The sequence below is a fragment of the Chiloscyllium punctatum genome, chromosome 1 (genome assembly GCF_047496795.1).
Source record: "Chiloscyllium punctatum isolate Juve2018m chromosome 1, sChiPun1.3, whole genome shotgun sequence".
NCBI classification, from domain to species: Eukaryota; Metazoa; Chordata; class Chondrichthyes; order Orectolobiformes; family Hemiscylliidae; genus Chiloscyllium; species Chiloscyllium punctatum.
The window spans coordinates 24,839,047-24,856,885 of record NC_092739.1 but is presented as its reverse complement, the minus strand read 5'-3'; the positions used below and the strand labels follow the sequence as shown (position 1 = coordinate 24,856,885).

General features: G+C 40.6%; 1 protein-coding gene across 5 annotated transcripts in view; it reads right to left on the bottom strand.

The window, feature by feature from the left end:
- LOC140482401 (protein transport protein Sec24B-like) overlaps positions 1–17,839 on the bottom strand; it is a 115,769-nt gene that overhangs the window by 89,415 nt on the left and 8,515 nt on the right. For all 5 annotated transcript variants that reach the window (XM_072579913.1, XM_072580076.1, XM_072580119.1 and 2 more), the window contains one exon: positions 2,314–3,033. In XM_072579913.1, coding sequence (XP_072436014.1) covers positions 2,314–3,010 — 697 coding nt within the window. In that variant the 5' untranslated portion in view covers positions 3,011–3,033. The remainder of the gene's footprint in view (positions 1–2,313; positions 3,034–17,839) is intronic.

Below are 17,839 nucleotides of genomic sequence, written 5' to 3'. Positions count from 1 at the left end.
ATAACTGGCCTACAGCTTCCTGCTTTCTATCTCCCTTGATGGTAGATGGGCATCATTGCTAGCCAAGTTGGCAAGCTCAAAATGCATCTAGTTGCATGGCTGAGGCAGAGGGACTGGAAATGTCAAAGACCAATCTTTCACTTTTCACTTAAATTTTTTGCCTTTATCTTTAAACAATAACTCTGTCAAGTATACAATGCAAAAAAAAGCTAATATTGACGAATATTCAACAGAAAAAAATCAAGCATAAATAAAAAACGTAAAATAAAAATGTAAAATATGAGAAAACGAAGTGCTAAAAGCAAAGGCCTTGCGACTGTTAAAGTCATCAAAATTAGTTATTTAAGAAGTTACAAATAGTTAATTTGGCAGATCACACATGCTAAGCATAGTAATTGTACTTAATTAGCACATGTTAGACAAGATAGCAGTAATGACCTTTGCCTCAGTTCTACAATAAGGGAAAAGGAAATGAACCAGGGTTTCTGTGCGGAATTTCTATCTAGTCCATTTATTCTACAGTTTTAGGCAGATACGCAACATCTAATAGCCAATCAAAACTCCCTTTTCTGTTATGGTCTTATTTACAACTTTCTGTTGTGGAGCAATACACAATGCGAGCTCACAGTTTTAGGAGAAAGGGTAGCAAATTTAAGAGAGAGGAGGAGAAATTACTTGTCTCAAAAAGGTGTACTGCTGCAATTTATTACCCCAGAGTGCAGTGGACAGCACAACATTGAACAAATTTAAGGAAGTGTTAAACAGATTTTTAAATTAGCAATAGTTGATGAATTGTGGGAAGGGGAAAGTGGAGTTGATGCCAACATGACATCAGTCATGATCATAATGAATGGCAGAACAAACTCAAGTTGTCTACTCCTGCTCGTAGTTCTCATAAGGTTCTCCTTTCATGTTTTTCTGTAAATATATTTATTAGCAAATTTTTTTTAAACTTTACAAAGTTTTTGAAAAATACAATCAAACAAATATCAGTATAATAAAAAAGAAAAAACACAAACTACAATACAACTACTGCCTACAAACTATTAACCTACCTTATAATACAAAACGAATCCTAACACTGTGCAAAGCAACACCAAAACAAAAGAAAGAAAAGCAAGAAAAAACAAAAAAAACCCACAAAATACAGAACAGCTATGCTCAGCACAAACCTCCCAAACAAAGGAACAGGAGCATTGTATATATACCCATATTAGCTCAGGAGATCCCCTCCAGGGCCCAGGGCTTGACAAATCTAACCATCCTGGTTAAACTCCTTTTATTTTACCTACTCTTTAATTTGGTTTAAGTAGTTTCCTACTTCATTGTCAATGAGAAAAGAATATGGACAAAAGGCATTGTATAACAATTTAACAAAGGAATATTCTATATAAAAACAATTTATTCTTTTTAAATAAAACTTAATACCAAGTTCATTTTAACAAGATCTTGTAATGTATTTTTGATTTTTTTTGTTGAAACAACTTAGTTCAAAGCTACTGATTCATTATAGAACCTTTGATAGAATCCCCTCAGTATGGAAACAGGCTATTCCACCCAACAAATCCAAACCAACTCTCCGAAGAGCATCTCATCCTGACCCATTCCCCAACTCTATCCCTGTAACTATGCATTTCTCATGGTTAATGCATCTAACCTACACATCCCTGAACACTATGGGTAATTTAGAATTGCCAATCCACCCAACCTGCACATCTTTGGATTGTGGGCAGAAACCGGAGCAACCAGCAGACATGGACAGAACATGCAAACCCCACACAGACAGTCTCCCGAGGCTGGAATTGAACCCAAATTCCTGGAGCTGTGAGGAATCAGTGTTAACCACTGAACCACCATGCCAATTTAACAGAACTACAGTAATTACTGGAAACAAAAGACATTCAAAATGTCATAAAGATAAATGTAACATTTTTTAAATGCTCTAAATCTTAAGGTAGGAAAATTAGCCAAGCTAAATTGCCTATAATGTTCAGGGATGTGCAGGCTAGGTGCATTAGTCAGGAGAAATGTAGAGTAATAGGGGAATGGGTCTGGTTGGGATACTCTTCAGAGGGTTGGTGTGGACTTGTTGGGCCAAATGGCCTGTTTCCACACTGTAGGAATTCTACGATTCTATGAACCTGAAATACTTGAATAACTAAAGAATATCTGTAAATTTTAGTGTCTACTTGATAGATTTGTCAATACAGGGTAAATTACACAGGGCTGTCGATTAAACTCAAACAAACATGCACCATGCATTTTATTTCATATTCACTGCCTTGGGGAAAAAAAAATGAAAATATCCCCTACCTGCACTTGTCTGGCTATTTGGAGAGGAAGCAGCAACAGGCGGATTGGTAACAGGCCCTGCTGATGTTGTCATCGAAGCTCTGGATAAGGGTTGCCATGACGCAGCAGCATCGCCAGCAGGACAAGGCTGAAAAGATGCTTGAATGGGTCTCTGCCCAGTTTCAGGCAATGGTTTCACATGACCGGGTAAAACACCAACTAAAGGCTGTCTGGTAGCAGGATGAAGAGTCTGTGAGGTTAAATGAGCATTGTACTGGGTACTGAAAACAGGCATTGCATGATAAGAGAAGCCAGGATAAGAAGAATTGGGGGGAATACCCTGAGTAGTATTTTGAGAAGGTACGCTGTAATGAACTTGACCAGGATAGTGTCCAAGATTTGGAACATAACCAACTTGCGGAGGAGTGCTTACAAATGCAGGGTCGAACTGAGGGCTGGCAGTGATCAAATTAGGACCCAAGGGAAGTGCAGTGTGCATCTGACCAGGTCCTTGAGGAGCACCCAAGGATGTAGGACATAAAGAAGGTCTGACAACGTTGTGGACAGGTGCCTGGTAGTTATTCTGGTAATAAGTAAAGTTGTATAGTCCAGCCGTGGGGGCAAGTGGTGCTTTACTTGGCACTTGCTGATGACATTCTGGAGCAGTACTGCTGTTCTGCAGAGGTGCTCCATGTCCAGTCGAGAGAGGCTGCTGCATAGACAACAAATTCAGTGTAGAGCCTGAAAAGAAAAAGGAAATATCACTATAGCAAATGTTCATGAAATAATAATTAAGTTACAAATGCTAATTTGTGAGAAATCATATCTTGGTAAATGTTTCAAAAAGGTGTATTTGTATTTTTGCTATCGTAAGTCCAACATGAGAGTCTTTTCTTCCTAAGTTTACAGCTCCCAAATGTTAACTATAAACCATTGCATTCCAAAAATAATTTGCTACTGAGCCAGCTATTGCTTGTGGCACAGGGATAGCCCTCTTGCCTTTGAATCAAAACGTTTTGAGTTCAAGTCCCACAGACTTGGGCACATGATCTATCTCAGCTGACACGCCAGTGCAATACTGAATCAGCACTGAACTGGTGGAGATGTCATGCTTTGGATGAGATGTTAGACCAAGGCTATACATGCACCCTCTGGTGTTTATAAAACTCCCATGGTACTATTCAAGGGAAAGTAGGGATTCTCCACATTGCCTGGAGCAATATTTATCCCTCAAACACCATCATCGAAATCAAATAATTTGTTTGTCTCTTCACTATATTCAGAACTAAGGTCTACACAACATTCTTTACAATGTAGTTCTTTGGGATGTTTTAGGGTTACGAATTGCATTCTGTAACAGAAGTCTTTGCTTCTTCTCTACATTAGTGATAAAAGACACCAAACCAATGCAACAAAATTTTAAAATTAATTCAAAATCTCCATACCCTGCAACTATCCAATAGCAATATCTCAAATTTAAAACTCCAAATACCTAATTTCAGTAGCAGAAGCTGTAGAGAACTTGAGCACAATTAGCACTAAAACAAATAGGACGGATTCTGGTCCTACAGCAAAGCTATCTCACGACTGAAAACAAAATATGCTGGATACTGGAGAAACTCAGCAGGTCTGGCACTATCTATATGTTGTATCATTTCTGAAGACAAATTATTGAACTTGAAATATTAACTTTGCTTTTCTCTCTCTGCAGGTGCTACCAGATCTGCTCAGTTTCTGCAGCAGATTTTATTTTTGTTTCAGATTTCCATCACGTTTTTACATCTATCTCTTGACTTCTGACCTTAGTCCTACTACTAAATTTAAGACATGATTCTGATCTCAAGGGCTACATAATGACTTTATCAAATATTATGAAATTAACTGCATTTTATCGTAACAGCCCCTACTAACTCTCTTCCTCATCAAAAAGGATTGCATAGCAATCTGCCAGAGCTAATAAAGAAACTGGACAGTATACAGCCTTTATCTGTTCAGGAGTGTACAGGCCTGTTTGTAAGACGTTCCAGGTGCTTCTGTGGGATCCCATGTGCCATAATTACATCAATGAGCCGACTAATGTTATTACGGCACCTTGGCAAGAGATTAGATTAGATTCCCTACAGTGTGGAAACAGGCCATTTGGCCCAACAAGTCCATACCAACCCTCCAAAGAGTAGCCCACCCAGACCGACTCCCCTACCCTATATTTACCCTTGACTAATGCACCTAACACTATGGGCAATCTAGCACAACCAATTCACCTGACCTGCACATCTTTGGATTGTGGGAGGAAACCAGGGCACCCAGAGGAAACCCACACAGACACAGGGAGAATGTGCAAACTCCACACAGACAGTGCCCTGTGATGGGAATCGAACCCGGGTCCCTGGCACTGAGAGACAGCAGTGCTAACCACTGACCCACCATGCAGAAGGATGACCACAGATAGGAGATGGAAGAGTTAACATTTTGGGTACAGGTAGTTCTCCTAAAACACTTGTTTAATAAATGTGATTGCTCTGTAATGTGATTTGTGAATTGCCGACATTTTTTTGATAAAGCGAACATCTGTTCGCTGTTATGCGATTCTGACCCTGGGCACTAGATGTCGCGGTGGACTCTGCGTTGGCATCACGTGGTCAGTCAGCTTGTGTGCTTTCTCATGAAGAGCTTTGCATCAAGTATTGTGAAATGTTTGTGCTAGTGGACTTAGAAAAGCATTGTGAAAATAACTCTACAGCCTGAGGACAAGAAGCTGGGAGCAATCTGTTACATTAAAAATTTAAAGTTGAGATGAGCGTAAACTTTCACTGGAATTGACTAACAGTAAAAGGATAGTGTTGAGGAGCAGTTTGAAACTTGGCTTTGTCATTTCAATTAAGAGCCTTTTTTTCTGTCTTTTCATTTAAAAATATGTTTAAATGCTAAAGAATTTCTGCACACTCACAGGAATCTGTTTCAGTGACTAATCACTATGCTAATCAGCCATGAAAAAAATACCAGTACAGGAGCCTGGACATGGTCAGAGTCAGGAAACTCTGCATATAGTGGGCGAGGGAGAGAGAAGTGGGTGGCAGACTTACTTCTGGTACATTTGCAGAGATGTCCGAGGGGGTGAGTCAGCTGTGCAGAAGAGATTCAGGGTTAGTCAGGGTCAGATGTTAGTGAGGACGGGAATGGGGAAGATGTTGCAGGAAATGGTGGGTTCAGTAGCAGAGACAGAGTGAGTGTGAGGTATCAATGAGAAGACGGTGGCAGTTTCACCGGCAGAGTGGAGAAGGTCATTGATCTTCTTCCTACGTTCTGTGCATTCCTTCAAATGGTTGAGACAGCACTGGCCTGGATGGTAACCATGATCCAGGTTGGCATGGTTCCAGTAGAATGGTATCTTCTGTTGGTCTGGGAGAAAAGGATGTCCTACCTCTGCACATCCCATCCCCAGCATCTCCATGTCCCTATCCACAAACAGAGGCACCAATTTTCCACTGTCTGCCACATCCAGGGTAAATGTCAGGAACCATGCATGGCAGCTCCAGACTGACAGCTCTTGTCTGGGTGCACAATATTGTTTTAAAAATGGTGCTGCACCACGGATTTTGGTCAATTCTGGGATATCCAGGACATGGAGAGTTGCTTTGGAAATGGCACACAATATGATGGTGCTAATTTGTGTCAGAGGGTCACCAAAGGGTGGGGTAGGTAATAAATCAGGCGGGTTATGTAAAATAAGGTGATAGACATCCCCAAGCATCATGATGTTAAACCCTCCAAATATTTTGACAAAACTGACACTTACTGAAAGAAATTAAGATTGAGCCCTTGATCTATCAAGGCAGATTTCATTCTGGGATCTGACTTGTGCAGTGCTATCATTGAATGGGATCAGAAGACTGGTTAGAATGTAGTGCAGCCAGCTGGTATAGATACCAATCGAGAGTAATCAGCTGAAGGCTCTGATGAATTGCACCATACAGTACTATATTTGGACTGTGCACAAGTTTGTGTTAGGCTAACGACTGTTTTTGTTTCAATTTTTACAGGTATTTTTGCTGGTTCGCTCAGAACCCTGTTTTACCCATAGGCCCTTTCCTTTCCATTGTATGATTTTCCATAACACGGCATCACACAGGATCGCGACTACTCAGTTATAGGAGAACTACCTGTACCTGCCCTTTAATAAATGTACAGATGTAACTGAATGAATGATTGATATGAAATACCCTCCAGGCCCTAAAAATAAAGTATATAAAGAAACAATAAGGTTCTTGTGACAATGTGGTAGTGTCCTTACATCTTTGCCAGAAGACCAATTCAAAATCCACCTGTGCCATATGAGTGTTATAGCTTGTCTGAACATGTTGTTTGAAAACATAATATATTAAAAAACTCAAGAAGCAAAAAGCACAGGCAAAGGGAGAAGGCTCTTTAGGATTTCCGGCTTCAGTTTAATGTCAGCCTAAAGTTGTGGTAGGGGTCATTACTCAGGCATTAGAAAGCAGGCCCTTCTGCGCCCAATTTGTGATCAATAGATGGTCATAGCAGTCTCAGGTCATGTATTCGCTATGTTTAATCTGCTTGTGCTATATTTGAACTGTTGCTTCTCAAAAACTACTTTAAGCCACTTGTGACTTCAACTGTTTTGACTAGTCTGTTACTACAGATTAAAATGTTTCAGTGTTCTGAAGTAAGAAAAACAGACGTAGGAGTCAGAGGCCATGATTTATTTGGTTTGTGGAGAATGAAAGTTATTTGATCAGAAAGGACAAAAAAAAAATTGAGCGAAGCCAGAAGTATAACAGTGTTGATGGTTCACTGGAGTAGTTGATAGATAGCCTGTCTTAGCAAATCAGCTTACCTGGGACGAAAGATGTCCAGAGAATTTTTACATAGAGTTAGAAGAGGACACAAGCCACAGAATCAGATCAGTCAGGCCAAACAGTCCTTGCCAGGGTTTATACTCTAGATAAAAACAATGAGTGCAGATTCTCCTCCCATCTTTTCTTATTGAAATCAACAGTCACTAAACCCATTCCGTCTCCTTCAAAAGCTTGTTGAGCTTCCTCTCAAATGCTATTCACTTTAGTCACTCCTTCTGGTAGCAAGTTCCACACACTCTAACCACTCTACATAAATAAGTTTCTCCTGAATTGGATTTCTCAGTGACTACTGATAGCCTCAATAGTCATGCTGTTTCCCCACAAGTCGATACATTTGTTCCATCTCTATCTAAACTCTTTATAGTTTTAAAAACCTCTAATATTTCACTCTTCAATTTCATTGTTTTCCAAGAAAGAATAGATCCAGTCTGCCAATCATTGCCTGATATGTAGACCCATACATTTCTGGCACCATCTTTGCAAATCATCTCCACATCTTCTCCAGTATCAGTACAGTCTGTTCTGATATATCTTGATATTTCCATTCCAGTGCGATCCCACATTATAAGGGTTGGAATATAAAAGCAGAGATGTACTACTAAGACTTTATAAAGCTCTGGTTAGGCCCCATTTGGAGTACTGTGTCCAGTTTTGGTCCCCACACCTCAGGAAGGACATACTGGCACTGGAACATGTCCAGCGGAGATTCACACGGATGATCCCTGGAATGACAGGTCTAGCATATGAGGAACGGCTGAGGATACTGGGATTGTATTCGTTGGAGTTTAGAAGATTAAGGGGAGATCTAATAGAGACGTACAAAATAATACATGGCTTGGAAAAGGTGGATGCTAGGAAATTGTTTCTGTTAGGCGAGGAGACTAGGACCCGTGGACACAGCCTTAGAATTAGAGGGGGTCATTTCAGAACAGAAATGCGGAGACATTTCTTCAGCCAGAGAGTGGTGGGCCTGTGGAATTCATTGCCACAGAGTGCAGTGGAAGCCGGGACGCTAAATGTCTTCAAGGCCGAGATTGATAGGTTCTTGTTGTCTAGAGGAATTAAGGGCTACGGGGAGAATGCTGGTAAGTGGAGCTGAAATGCGCATCAGCCATGATTGAATGGCGGAGTGGACTCGATGGGCCGAATGGCCTTACTTCCACTCCTATGTCTTATGGTATAATAGCAGCACTATTTAAACTATTGGGATTGGAATCGCATTTTAGTCAATACAGGTAAGGAAAGTTTGTGCTCTACAAATAATGGTCTAAATTCTTCAATCGCATTATTGCCAATTCATGTTGAAGTAATGTGCATTATAGCAGAACCGATTATATATTCTCTGTACCACAGTGATCAAAATGGCACACAGTATTTGTGCGGTCCATCCAAGGTGCAATACAAATTAAGCCTAAACTTTTTATTCAATTCTATCTCTGGAAATAATGCCTCATGCTTGGTTTGGACTCTCTTTCTCAAATACTTACCTTTCGCCCTTGGAGAACTAGATACCTACATCGCAGAAAGCAGGGCTTGGATGAACTGCATCAGGATCTGCTTGGGAGTAGATCAATACCAGAATTGCTCAAAACACCCATTAAAACTAAGATAGCAACTACTGAAGGTCTACAGATAAAGTTCACACTAAATCTGTGTTGAAAGGTTAGCCCATTGTATTGTTTTATTTGCAATTGCCTGAACCCCAATCAGTGAATGCTCTAGTGAATATATTCTGGAAGTTGACAGGAACGGTGAGACTTGCTTTTCTGCTCACATTGAGTCAGGGAGGTGCCAACCCTGCTGAGCAGAGGCTGGAGAGGATAGCTGTAGCAACAATACCATGTTAACCAGCGCTAGAGTTGGTTGCTGCTGTGCATCAGGTCTCCTCCCCTCCCCTTTTCCACTACAAAGATGGTGGGAGACCTTTTGCAGATACTCTATTGTTGAATCTGGTTCTTCCATCACCATCCTTCATGATCCCCAAAGAAGGACAAACTTTGATGACTCAGAGGTACAAGTCTGTGCCAGATATATTTGGAATGAAAAAAAAATTGCAGAAGAAACGAGGCTAGACCTGAAGATACCAACAGACTGACTGATACATGCTCACTACTCTTACTCAGCTGAGATGATACTATACATTCAAACCACCAATGAATTTAAAGCAGAAAATTATTCATAAACACCAGACATTTCAAGACTGGTTTGAGGATGTAGGAAAAAAGGGCTGCAAACAAATTTTTGTTTCATTCGAATTGCTGCTAATTAAGTGCTGAAATAAACATTAAAATTACCAAGTGACAGTAAACCTGACTTTATTATGAAATTTAGTTTGCAAGAAAGAGAGAGAATGTGTGAAAGTTTACAAGATTCACGAAAGTGAGAGTGTGAATGTGACTGTTTAATGTGCCCATTTTGATAAAAGATTGCACATCCCTAAATGGGATTTAAAAATGCATTATTTTAAGTTAAAAATGCTGTTATTATTTTGTTTTCATTAAAATGTACTTATCACAGAATCATACCGTACCGAAGAGCATTTCAAAAAAACAAAAGAAACAAAAAAGATCTTTTAGCCTTGAAATTATGTTGACTCAGACATCTGGTTGAAATTCAATTTATATCTTTTCTAAACACTTTACACTCTTCAGCAAGGTCACAATGGACTCTATTTCTCTCTTAACAAGTAGAGATGATGACTTTCCACAGTCTGCAAGAATTCTGATAAAGCTGCCAAATCTTAGCTGCACTAAGAATTTAAAATATTAAATGGAGATGTCAAGTGCTATAGCACAGGGACAATTTGAACTGAGGCTTCAGATTTCAAAGACATGCCCTTAACCTTTCAGGCCATTAATGATCTTCGAAGACAAAGTGTTTAAAGGCAGAAGCTATGAAAGGTACCAAATTAACTGCATGCAGTTTTGCCTCTAATGCAAAAATACCAAGTAAAACCAAGCCTACACATCATTGGGTCTGAGACAGGAACTGATGGAATAAATGAATGGGAGTGGTCATTCTCGGCACTCGAGAAGGGAAACTTCGCCTGAAATTTAAGGAGATAATCACATTTTCATTTAAAAGAAACAAACATAAAGAAGTCAGGTTGGTTCTGGTGTTTCAGGGAAGAAAGGTTTAGGGAAAATAAATTGAACGTTGACAATAATTGCTGGACCAAGAAGACAACTACTTGAGTTTGAGGTAACTTTGAAATAAAATATCAGAGATGATTTAACAGTGACTTTTTATAAATATTGTAAAAAGATTATTAAACTGAAGAACAAAAGAAGTGACCGATTGAAATTAAGTAGGAACATTTGAATTTGTTTTAAAGATTGGATTGGACAGTATACGTCCTCCAGGCTCTCAAACAAGGCCAAGTAGTTTTCAATGGGGATGCTCCACTTACAATAGAAGATACAGAATGGAAAACCAATCCAAACTGTGATTGATAGATTCTATTGATTGGTGATTTTTCAAACCTGGTATTAATGTAAAGTCTCATTAAAGGAAGGTATAGATGAGACTAATTGATAAGCATCTCTTGGAGGTGTTTGCATCCTTTGCCCAGGAACATTTAAAAAAACAAACCATAACCTGACCATTCAAGGAAAAAAAGGGCAAAGATTTTGAGACAGATGCCACCCCTTAACATTTACCACCAGACTTTCAGGTAAGATTATCCGAAATTCCAACAATGATTCATCACAAGATATATGTAGCCTGACATTGAGATATCAGTAAGAGTGCAACCAATGGTGACTTGCTTAATTAACTTTTGGAAATGCATAGTTAATGTGTCCAGAGATGTGACAGAACATTTTAAAATGATGAAGTCATTGAAATATATCATATAGAAACCAACCCTGAAACAATCAAGATAGGATTGAGGATACTGGAAGCTGTCAAAATTAAACAGAAATATGAAATGTGGATTAAGAAAATTAGAGATAGAATTGTCACAGAGCTATCCACAAGAGAATAGAGAACTGTAGAAGCAGGTTCATGTGTGATCTGTTGTTTGAAATTTAGGTAATTGCAACATATAAATAGTTTAGAATCAGTAGCACACATGCAAAACATTAAAAACAATGACGATGGATGATCTGCAGACATGGTAGTGCTCACATTACAGGTAAGGTTATTCCTGGTGACAGGTCAAGAATTTGTGTTGTTAACAATAACTTTGGTGCATTACCCTATGGCGTCTGATTAAGTAGTTAGGAAATTAAACCAATAACTTTGTAATAGCTAGGCTAGACAGGAACCAATTATGATAAATCAGTAACAATACTTCTCCTTGTTGGTTGATTGTAAGAAGTGATGTTATAAAATCTTACGAACCTAATTCAAATTTTATAGGTGGTTCTCGCTCATGCTCTCAAGGAAGATTTCATAGCAGTCTACTATGAAATCACAATATACTGCTGCCAGAGGAAATCAATCATCTGGGCATTGTTCTAATTCCATGTTCTAACTAATCCAAAGTCATCAGCTGGGCCCACAATGTGAAGCATTGGCATGTGCTAGAAGCTGGATACAAAATATTCAAGACCCTGTTTTATGCAGGCAAAAGCAATTTGTACATACATTGCACTTTTTTTTAAAAGAAGTTCACGAACAGAGCCAAACTGATGCAAGCCAAAACAACTCTCTAATCAATCATTTGAGAATTAAGATTGATAATTAATTGCTTTTGCTGAATCTATTTTCTCCCCCTGAAGTCTGTTTCTTGCGTCATGATCTTTGCGAATACAAGATAAAAGGTTTCAACTTGTAACCTCCTTTTAACAATTAAGTGATGCCTTGATCCTGGTATCTTCCCTGTGCTGGAGTATTTTGTAAGTTCTCCTACCTGAAATAATAGTTATTCCACCTAACACTTTTTTGTGCTAGAAAATACTTAAATTATTTCCATTCTTATCTTTCCCTGTTGTCATAATCCACTTTGTTGGTATAAAGAAACCTAGTTTTTAAATTCCAGAGAACAGAGTGGACATGGACACATTTTCGAGCCCATATACTATGTGGACACTGAAGAACAGCCTGTCAGCATATGTTTCACTTTGAAATAAATGTGCTTACAGCATTGGAAGGGGTGATTTATTTTACCACATTTTCTCTCAACTAATTTCTGTACTCAACGTAGAACCACACTACAAAACAACTTGCACAGCAACTTACGTTCTTAAGAAGTCCCAAAGCATTTTAATCACTTTTAGATAGAAAAACTGTCATCATCTAACTTGCACAAAGGTCACCCAAACTGCAAGTCAGATGCATGATTTTGATGATAATTATGGAAGGGATATTGGCAGTGACTCTTCTTCAATTACTGAAATATGAACCTTTAGCCCACCTGAATAGGAGACAGTACTTCTGCTAACACCCTACGTGAAAGATTATGCTTCTGACAATTCAGCAATCTCCCAATATTGTGCTTAAGTGTCAGCCCACATGCTGCTTTGATGGAATACAGCTTGAACCCTGAATCTGCCTATTCAAATGTGCAAGTGTTTCTGACTGAGCAAAAACACTATAAAGTGATTATTGAGGTTTGTTATTGGTGGAAGACATCAAGATCAGTTAAGTGCAAATTTGGGTGGTGGAAAAAGAGATTTGCTGACTGCATTTGTTACTTTCTTCCATTGTGGCAACAAAAACAACTCAGAAGTCATGGCTAGATCCCAAATTTGGAAATGCACCAATAAAGGCTAGTTCTCTCGAACAGCCTTTTAACAAAAAGAGTTTTTATTCTTTCACAGAACATGGGGGTCACTGTCAAGGCCAACATATTTTGGTCTTTGAAAAGCTGCTGCTGAGACAACGTTTTGAGCTGCTCAACAGGAATACAGGCAAACCTGTACCAATGTGGAAAGAAGTGCCTGAATTTTGGTCTAGTGACCATGGAAGAACAGTGATATACGTCCAAGTCAAGGATGGCATGAATTGGAAAACAGTATGCAGCTGGTGATGATGTTTCCATAAAGTTTTGTCCTTGTCCCATGTGTCAAAGTTGAGAGTTTAGAAGGTGCCATCAATACAGATTTGCGGTGTTGCAGTGCATCTTGTAGAGGCTGCCACTCCAAGTCAGTAGCAGAGGGAGTGAATAAAGTCAGTGTGTATGCTTCTGGTCAAGTGGGCTGTTCTTATCTGGATGTTTGAGCTTCTTGAGAATTCTGAACTGTACTCCTTCTTTCAGAAAGCAACCGGACAGTATTCAGTCATACTCAGATTGTGCTTTGTAGATGGTGGACAAGCTTGGAGTCAGGGGAGTTGCTCAGCACTGAGTCTTGGACTCTGACCTGCTCTTCTCTGCACAGTATTCATATGGTTAGTCCAGTTCTGTTTCTGGTCAATGGTAACACCTGCCCCCAGGGATGATTTCATCAGGGATTTAGCAATGATAATACAGGGAATGTCAAAAGGATGTGGTTCAAATCTCTCTTGTTGGAGATGGTCTTTGACTGGCACTTTTGAGAGATGAATGTCACTTACCCCAATCCTGAATGTTGCCAGATATCGACCCTGGATATCGACCCTGACTGCTTCAGTATCTTAGGAGTTGCAAATGGAACAAAACGTTGTACAGCAGACATTCTCAGATCAGACTTTATGATTTAAGGAAGGTCAATGATGAAGCAGCTGAAGATGGTTGGACCTAAAACACTATCCCTAGGGACTCAGAGGATTCCAGTGGCACAGTGGTACAGTCGGCACCTATTAGTTAGGAGGTCCAGGTTCAAGTCCCATCTGCTCCAGGGGTGACCACAGTTTTGTTTGGGCTCCTTGATGCCACACTCGGTCAGAAGCTGCCATAATATCAAGGGCAGTAACGATCAGCTCAGTTGAATTGAATTGAATTGGAATTACTGTCACGTGTACCGAGGCACAGTGAAAAGCATTGTCTTGCGAGCAATACAGGCAGATCACAGAGTTAAATAGCATAGATAGCAAATAATAGGTAAACAGTGGCAAAACAAAAACACAGGTACAGGTGAATGTTAAGAGTTTGAGTGTCCATTCCGTATTGTAACAACAGTAGGGTAGAAACTGTTTTGAATCCGGCTGGTGCATATTCAGGCTTCTGTACCTTCTCCCCCATGGTAGAGGTTGTAGAAAAGCATTGCCAGGGTGGGATCGATCTTTGAGAATGCTGGTGGCCTTTCCTTGATAACGGGCCTGGTGGATGGATTCTATAGATGGGAGATTGGCCTTTGTGATTGTCCGGACCGAGTTCACCACTCTCTGTTACCATTCAAGATCTGAGACGGTTCAGTTACCATACCAGGCAGTGATACATCCAGACAGAATGCTCTATAAAAGTTGGCAAGGGTATTCACCGTCATGCCAAATTTCCTCAGCTGCCTGAGGAAGAGGAGACTTGTTGGGCCTTTGTAACCAGTGCATCCACATGAAGAGTCCAAGCAAGCTTGTTTTAGATGACCACTCCCAAGAGCTTGACACTCTCCACGCGTTCCACCTCTGTGCTGTTAATATGTAGGAGGGGCATGAGTAACATCTCGCCAAAAGTCAGTAATGAGTTCCTTGGTTTTGCCAGCATTGACAGCGAGGTTGTTCTCAGTGCACCATTTTTCCAGGCCTTCCACATCTCGTCTGTAGTCTGTTTTGTCGTCATCTGAAATTCAACCGACTATGGTGGTGTCATCAGCAAACTTGTAAATGGCATTAGTCTGGTATTTGGCGACACGGTCACGTGTATATAGTGAGTACAGTAGGGGGCTGAGTACGCACCCCTGGGGGACTCCAGTGTTGAGTTTTAGTAGGATGAAATAATATCCCCAATCTTCACTGATTGTGGCCTGTGGGTCAGGAAACAAAGGATCCAGTTCCAGAGCGTGGGGCTTCGTCTGAGTTCACTAAGTTTAGTAGTCAGTCTCGAGGGGATAATAGTGTTGAAGGCTGAACTGTAGTCAATGAGTAGGAGTCTTATGTAGTTGTTCTTGGTGTCAAGTGATATGGCATCTGATGTGGATCTGTTGGTCCAATAGGCAAATTGGAGTGGGTCAAGAATAGTGGGGAGGCTGGAGTTGATTAATGCCATGACCATCCTTTCAAAGCACTTCATGACCACTGGGCGATAATAATTGAGACATGCTGCATGAGCCTTCTTAGGCACAGGGATGTTGGCCCTCTTGAAACAGGCAGGGGACAGTGGCCTGCTGCAGGGATAGGCTGAAGATGTCCGAGAAGACCTCTGCCAGTTGATCTGCACATGCTCTGATTACGCGACTGAGTACTCTGTCTGGCCCCATCGCTTTCCTACGATTCACACAAAGGAAAATTGATCTGACCTCTGATGCAATGACTTTGGCATAGGTTCGTCAAGACTTAAGGAAAAGGTGTTACCTCTCCGCCGAAATTCTGCTCAAAGCCAGCAGAGAAGGCGTTGAGACAATCTGGGAGGGATGTGTCATCGTATGCTATCTTACAGTGTCTCTTTTCAGAACTTGTGATGTCATTCAACTGTGGAATTCAACACTTTTGTGAGGCTGCAATGAAGTCTGGAGCCAAGCGATCAGGCAGAACCAAAACTGAGCATGGTCGATGACACCTTCCGTCACTTTGCTGATGACAGAAAGCAGTCTAAGGGAGTGGTAATTGGCTGCATTTTCCAAGCTAGGTTCTGTCCACTTTTTTTTGTACCTACTTGGAAAATTTCACCATTGCAACATAGATGCCAGTGTTATGGGTATCCTTTCGTTAATTTATGGTGTTTACAACAGCAACAAGATTCCAGTTTATTCATTAATCCAGTTCCTCCATTGTAAATTGAAATAGGTGCTTTGGAGCCTTTAGCCACAACGGATGTCATAATTCTATTATGGAAACAGCCAGGAATCTAACTTCAGGCACAGCAGATGGTAGGGACAACAATGAGAAGGGAGGCAGTCAGCATAGATTTCTGTTTGTTGTACTTAAATGCAAGCAGTGTATGATGAAACATGAGGGCAAGGTAATTAGTATTATAAAATAAAATTTCAAGAGCCTTTTATAGCCTTCAAAAAGACAAGAGAAATACAACAGTGGACAATGGACTGCTGGAAAACAAGGCTGGAGAAATAGCAACAGGGAAACAAAGGAATGACAAGGGAAGTGAATAGGTTCTTTGCATTAGTTGTCACAGTGGAAGACATACCAGAACTTCAAAAGAATTAGGAGGCACAGGTGAGTGAAGTTGCCATCACTAATGCGAAGGTGTTGGAAAAACCAAAAGGTTTGAAGGTGGATAAATCATCCATACAAGATGGATTACGTGCAAGGCTTCCGAAGGAGATAGCAGAGGAGACTGTGGAGGCATTGGTGGTAATCTTTCAGGAATCACTGGAGTCAGGGAAGGTCCCAGAGGACTGGTAACTGGCTGATGTAACACCCCTGTTTAAGGAGTGAGGGAAGCAGAAGACAGAAAAGCAAATGCCGTTAAGTCTGGCCTCAGTTATTGGGTAGATTTGAGTGATCATTAATAAGGATGAGATCACTGAATACATGGACGCGCGTGGATAGGATGGTGTCAGCACAGCCTTGTCAAGGGGAGGTCATGTCTGACAAATCTGTTAGGGCTCTTTGGCAGTGATAATAGGCAGGTTAGTCAAAGGAGAGCCAATGGATGTGATCTATTTGGATTTCTAGAAACTCTTTGACAAGGTACTGCACAGGAGAAAGCTACATAAGAGCCCATGGCGTTAGGGGCAAGGTATTGGCATGGATGGAGGATTAACTGACTGGCAGAGAGTAGCAAAAGAAGAGTCTTTTTCATGACTGCAGATAGTGACTAGTGAGTTCTACAGGTATCAGTGTTGGGACAACTATTCATGCTGTATATTAGCGATCTGGATGAAGAAACTGAGAGCATTGTTGCTAAGTTTGCAGATGCAACAAAGGTAGGTGGAGGGACAGGTATTGCTGAGGAAGTGGAGAGACTGGATAAGGACTTGGAAAGGCTAGGGCAGGAGGTAAAGAAGTGGCAGCTGGAATATAATATGGGAAAGTGTGCAGTTATGCACTTTGATAGGGAGAATACAGACATAGACTATTTTCTAAACAGGGGAAGGGCATCAGAAATCTAAAGCAAAAGGGGACTTGGGAGTTCTGGGTCAGGATTCGCTGAAGGTTAACATGCTGATTCAATTGTCAGTTAGGAAGGCGAATGCAATGTTAACATTCACCACAACAGGGCTAGAATACAAGAGCAGAAATGTATTGCTGAGGCTGCAAAAGGCTCTGGTCAGACCTCATTTGGAATATTATGAGTAGTTTTAGGTTCCATATGTAAGGAATGATGTGTTAATGTTGGAGGGGTTCCACAGGAGGTTTACAAGAATGATCCTGGGCCTGAGGGCTTGTCATGCAAGGAGTAGGTGAGGACTGTGGGTCTGTACTTGACATAGGTTAGAAGGATGAAAGAGGATCAGATTAAAATTTACAGAATATTAAAAGGCCTGCATAGAATGGACATGGAGAAGATGTTTCCACTAGTAAGAGAGACTAGGAACCAAGGGTACACCCCTCAGAGTGAAGGAACAATCCTTTAGAACTGAGAGACGGAGGAATTTCTTCAGCCAGAGAATGGTGAATCTGTGGAACTCATTGCCTCAGATGGCTGTGGAGGTCAAGTCATTGAGTGTGTTTAAGACTGAGATGAATAGGTT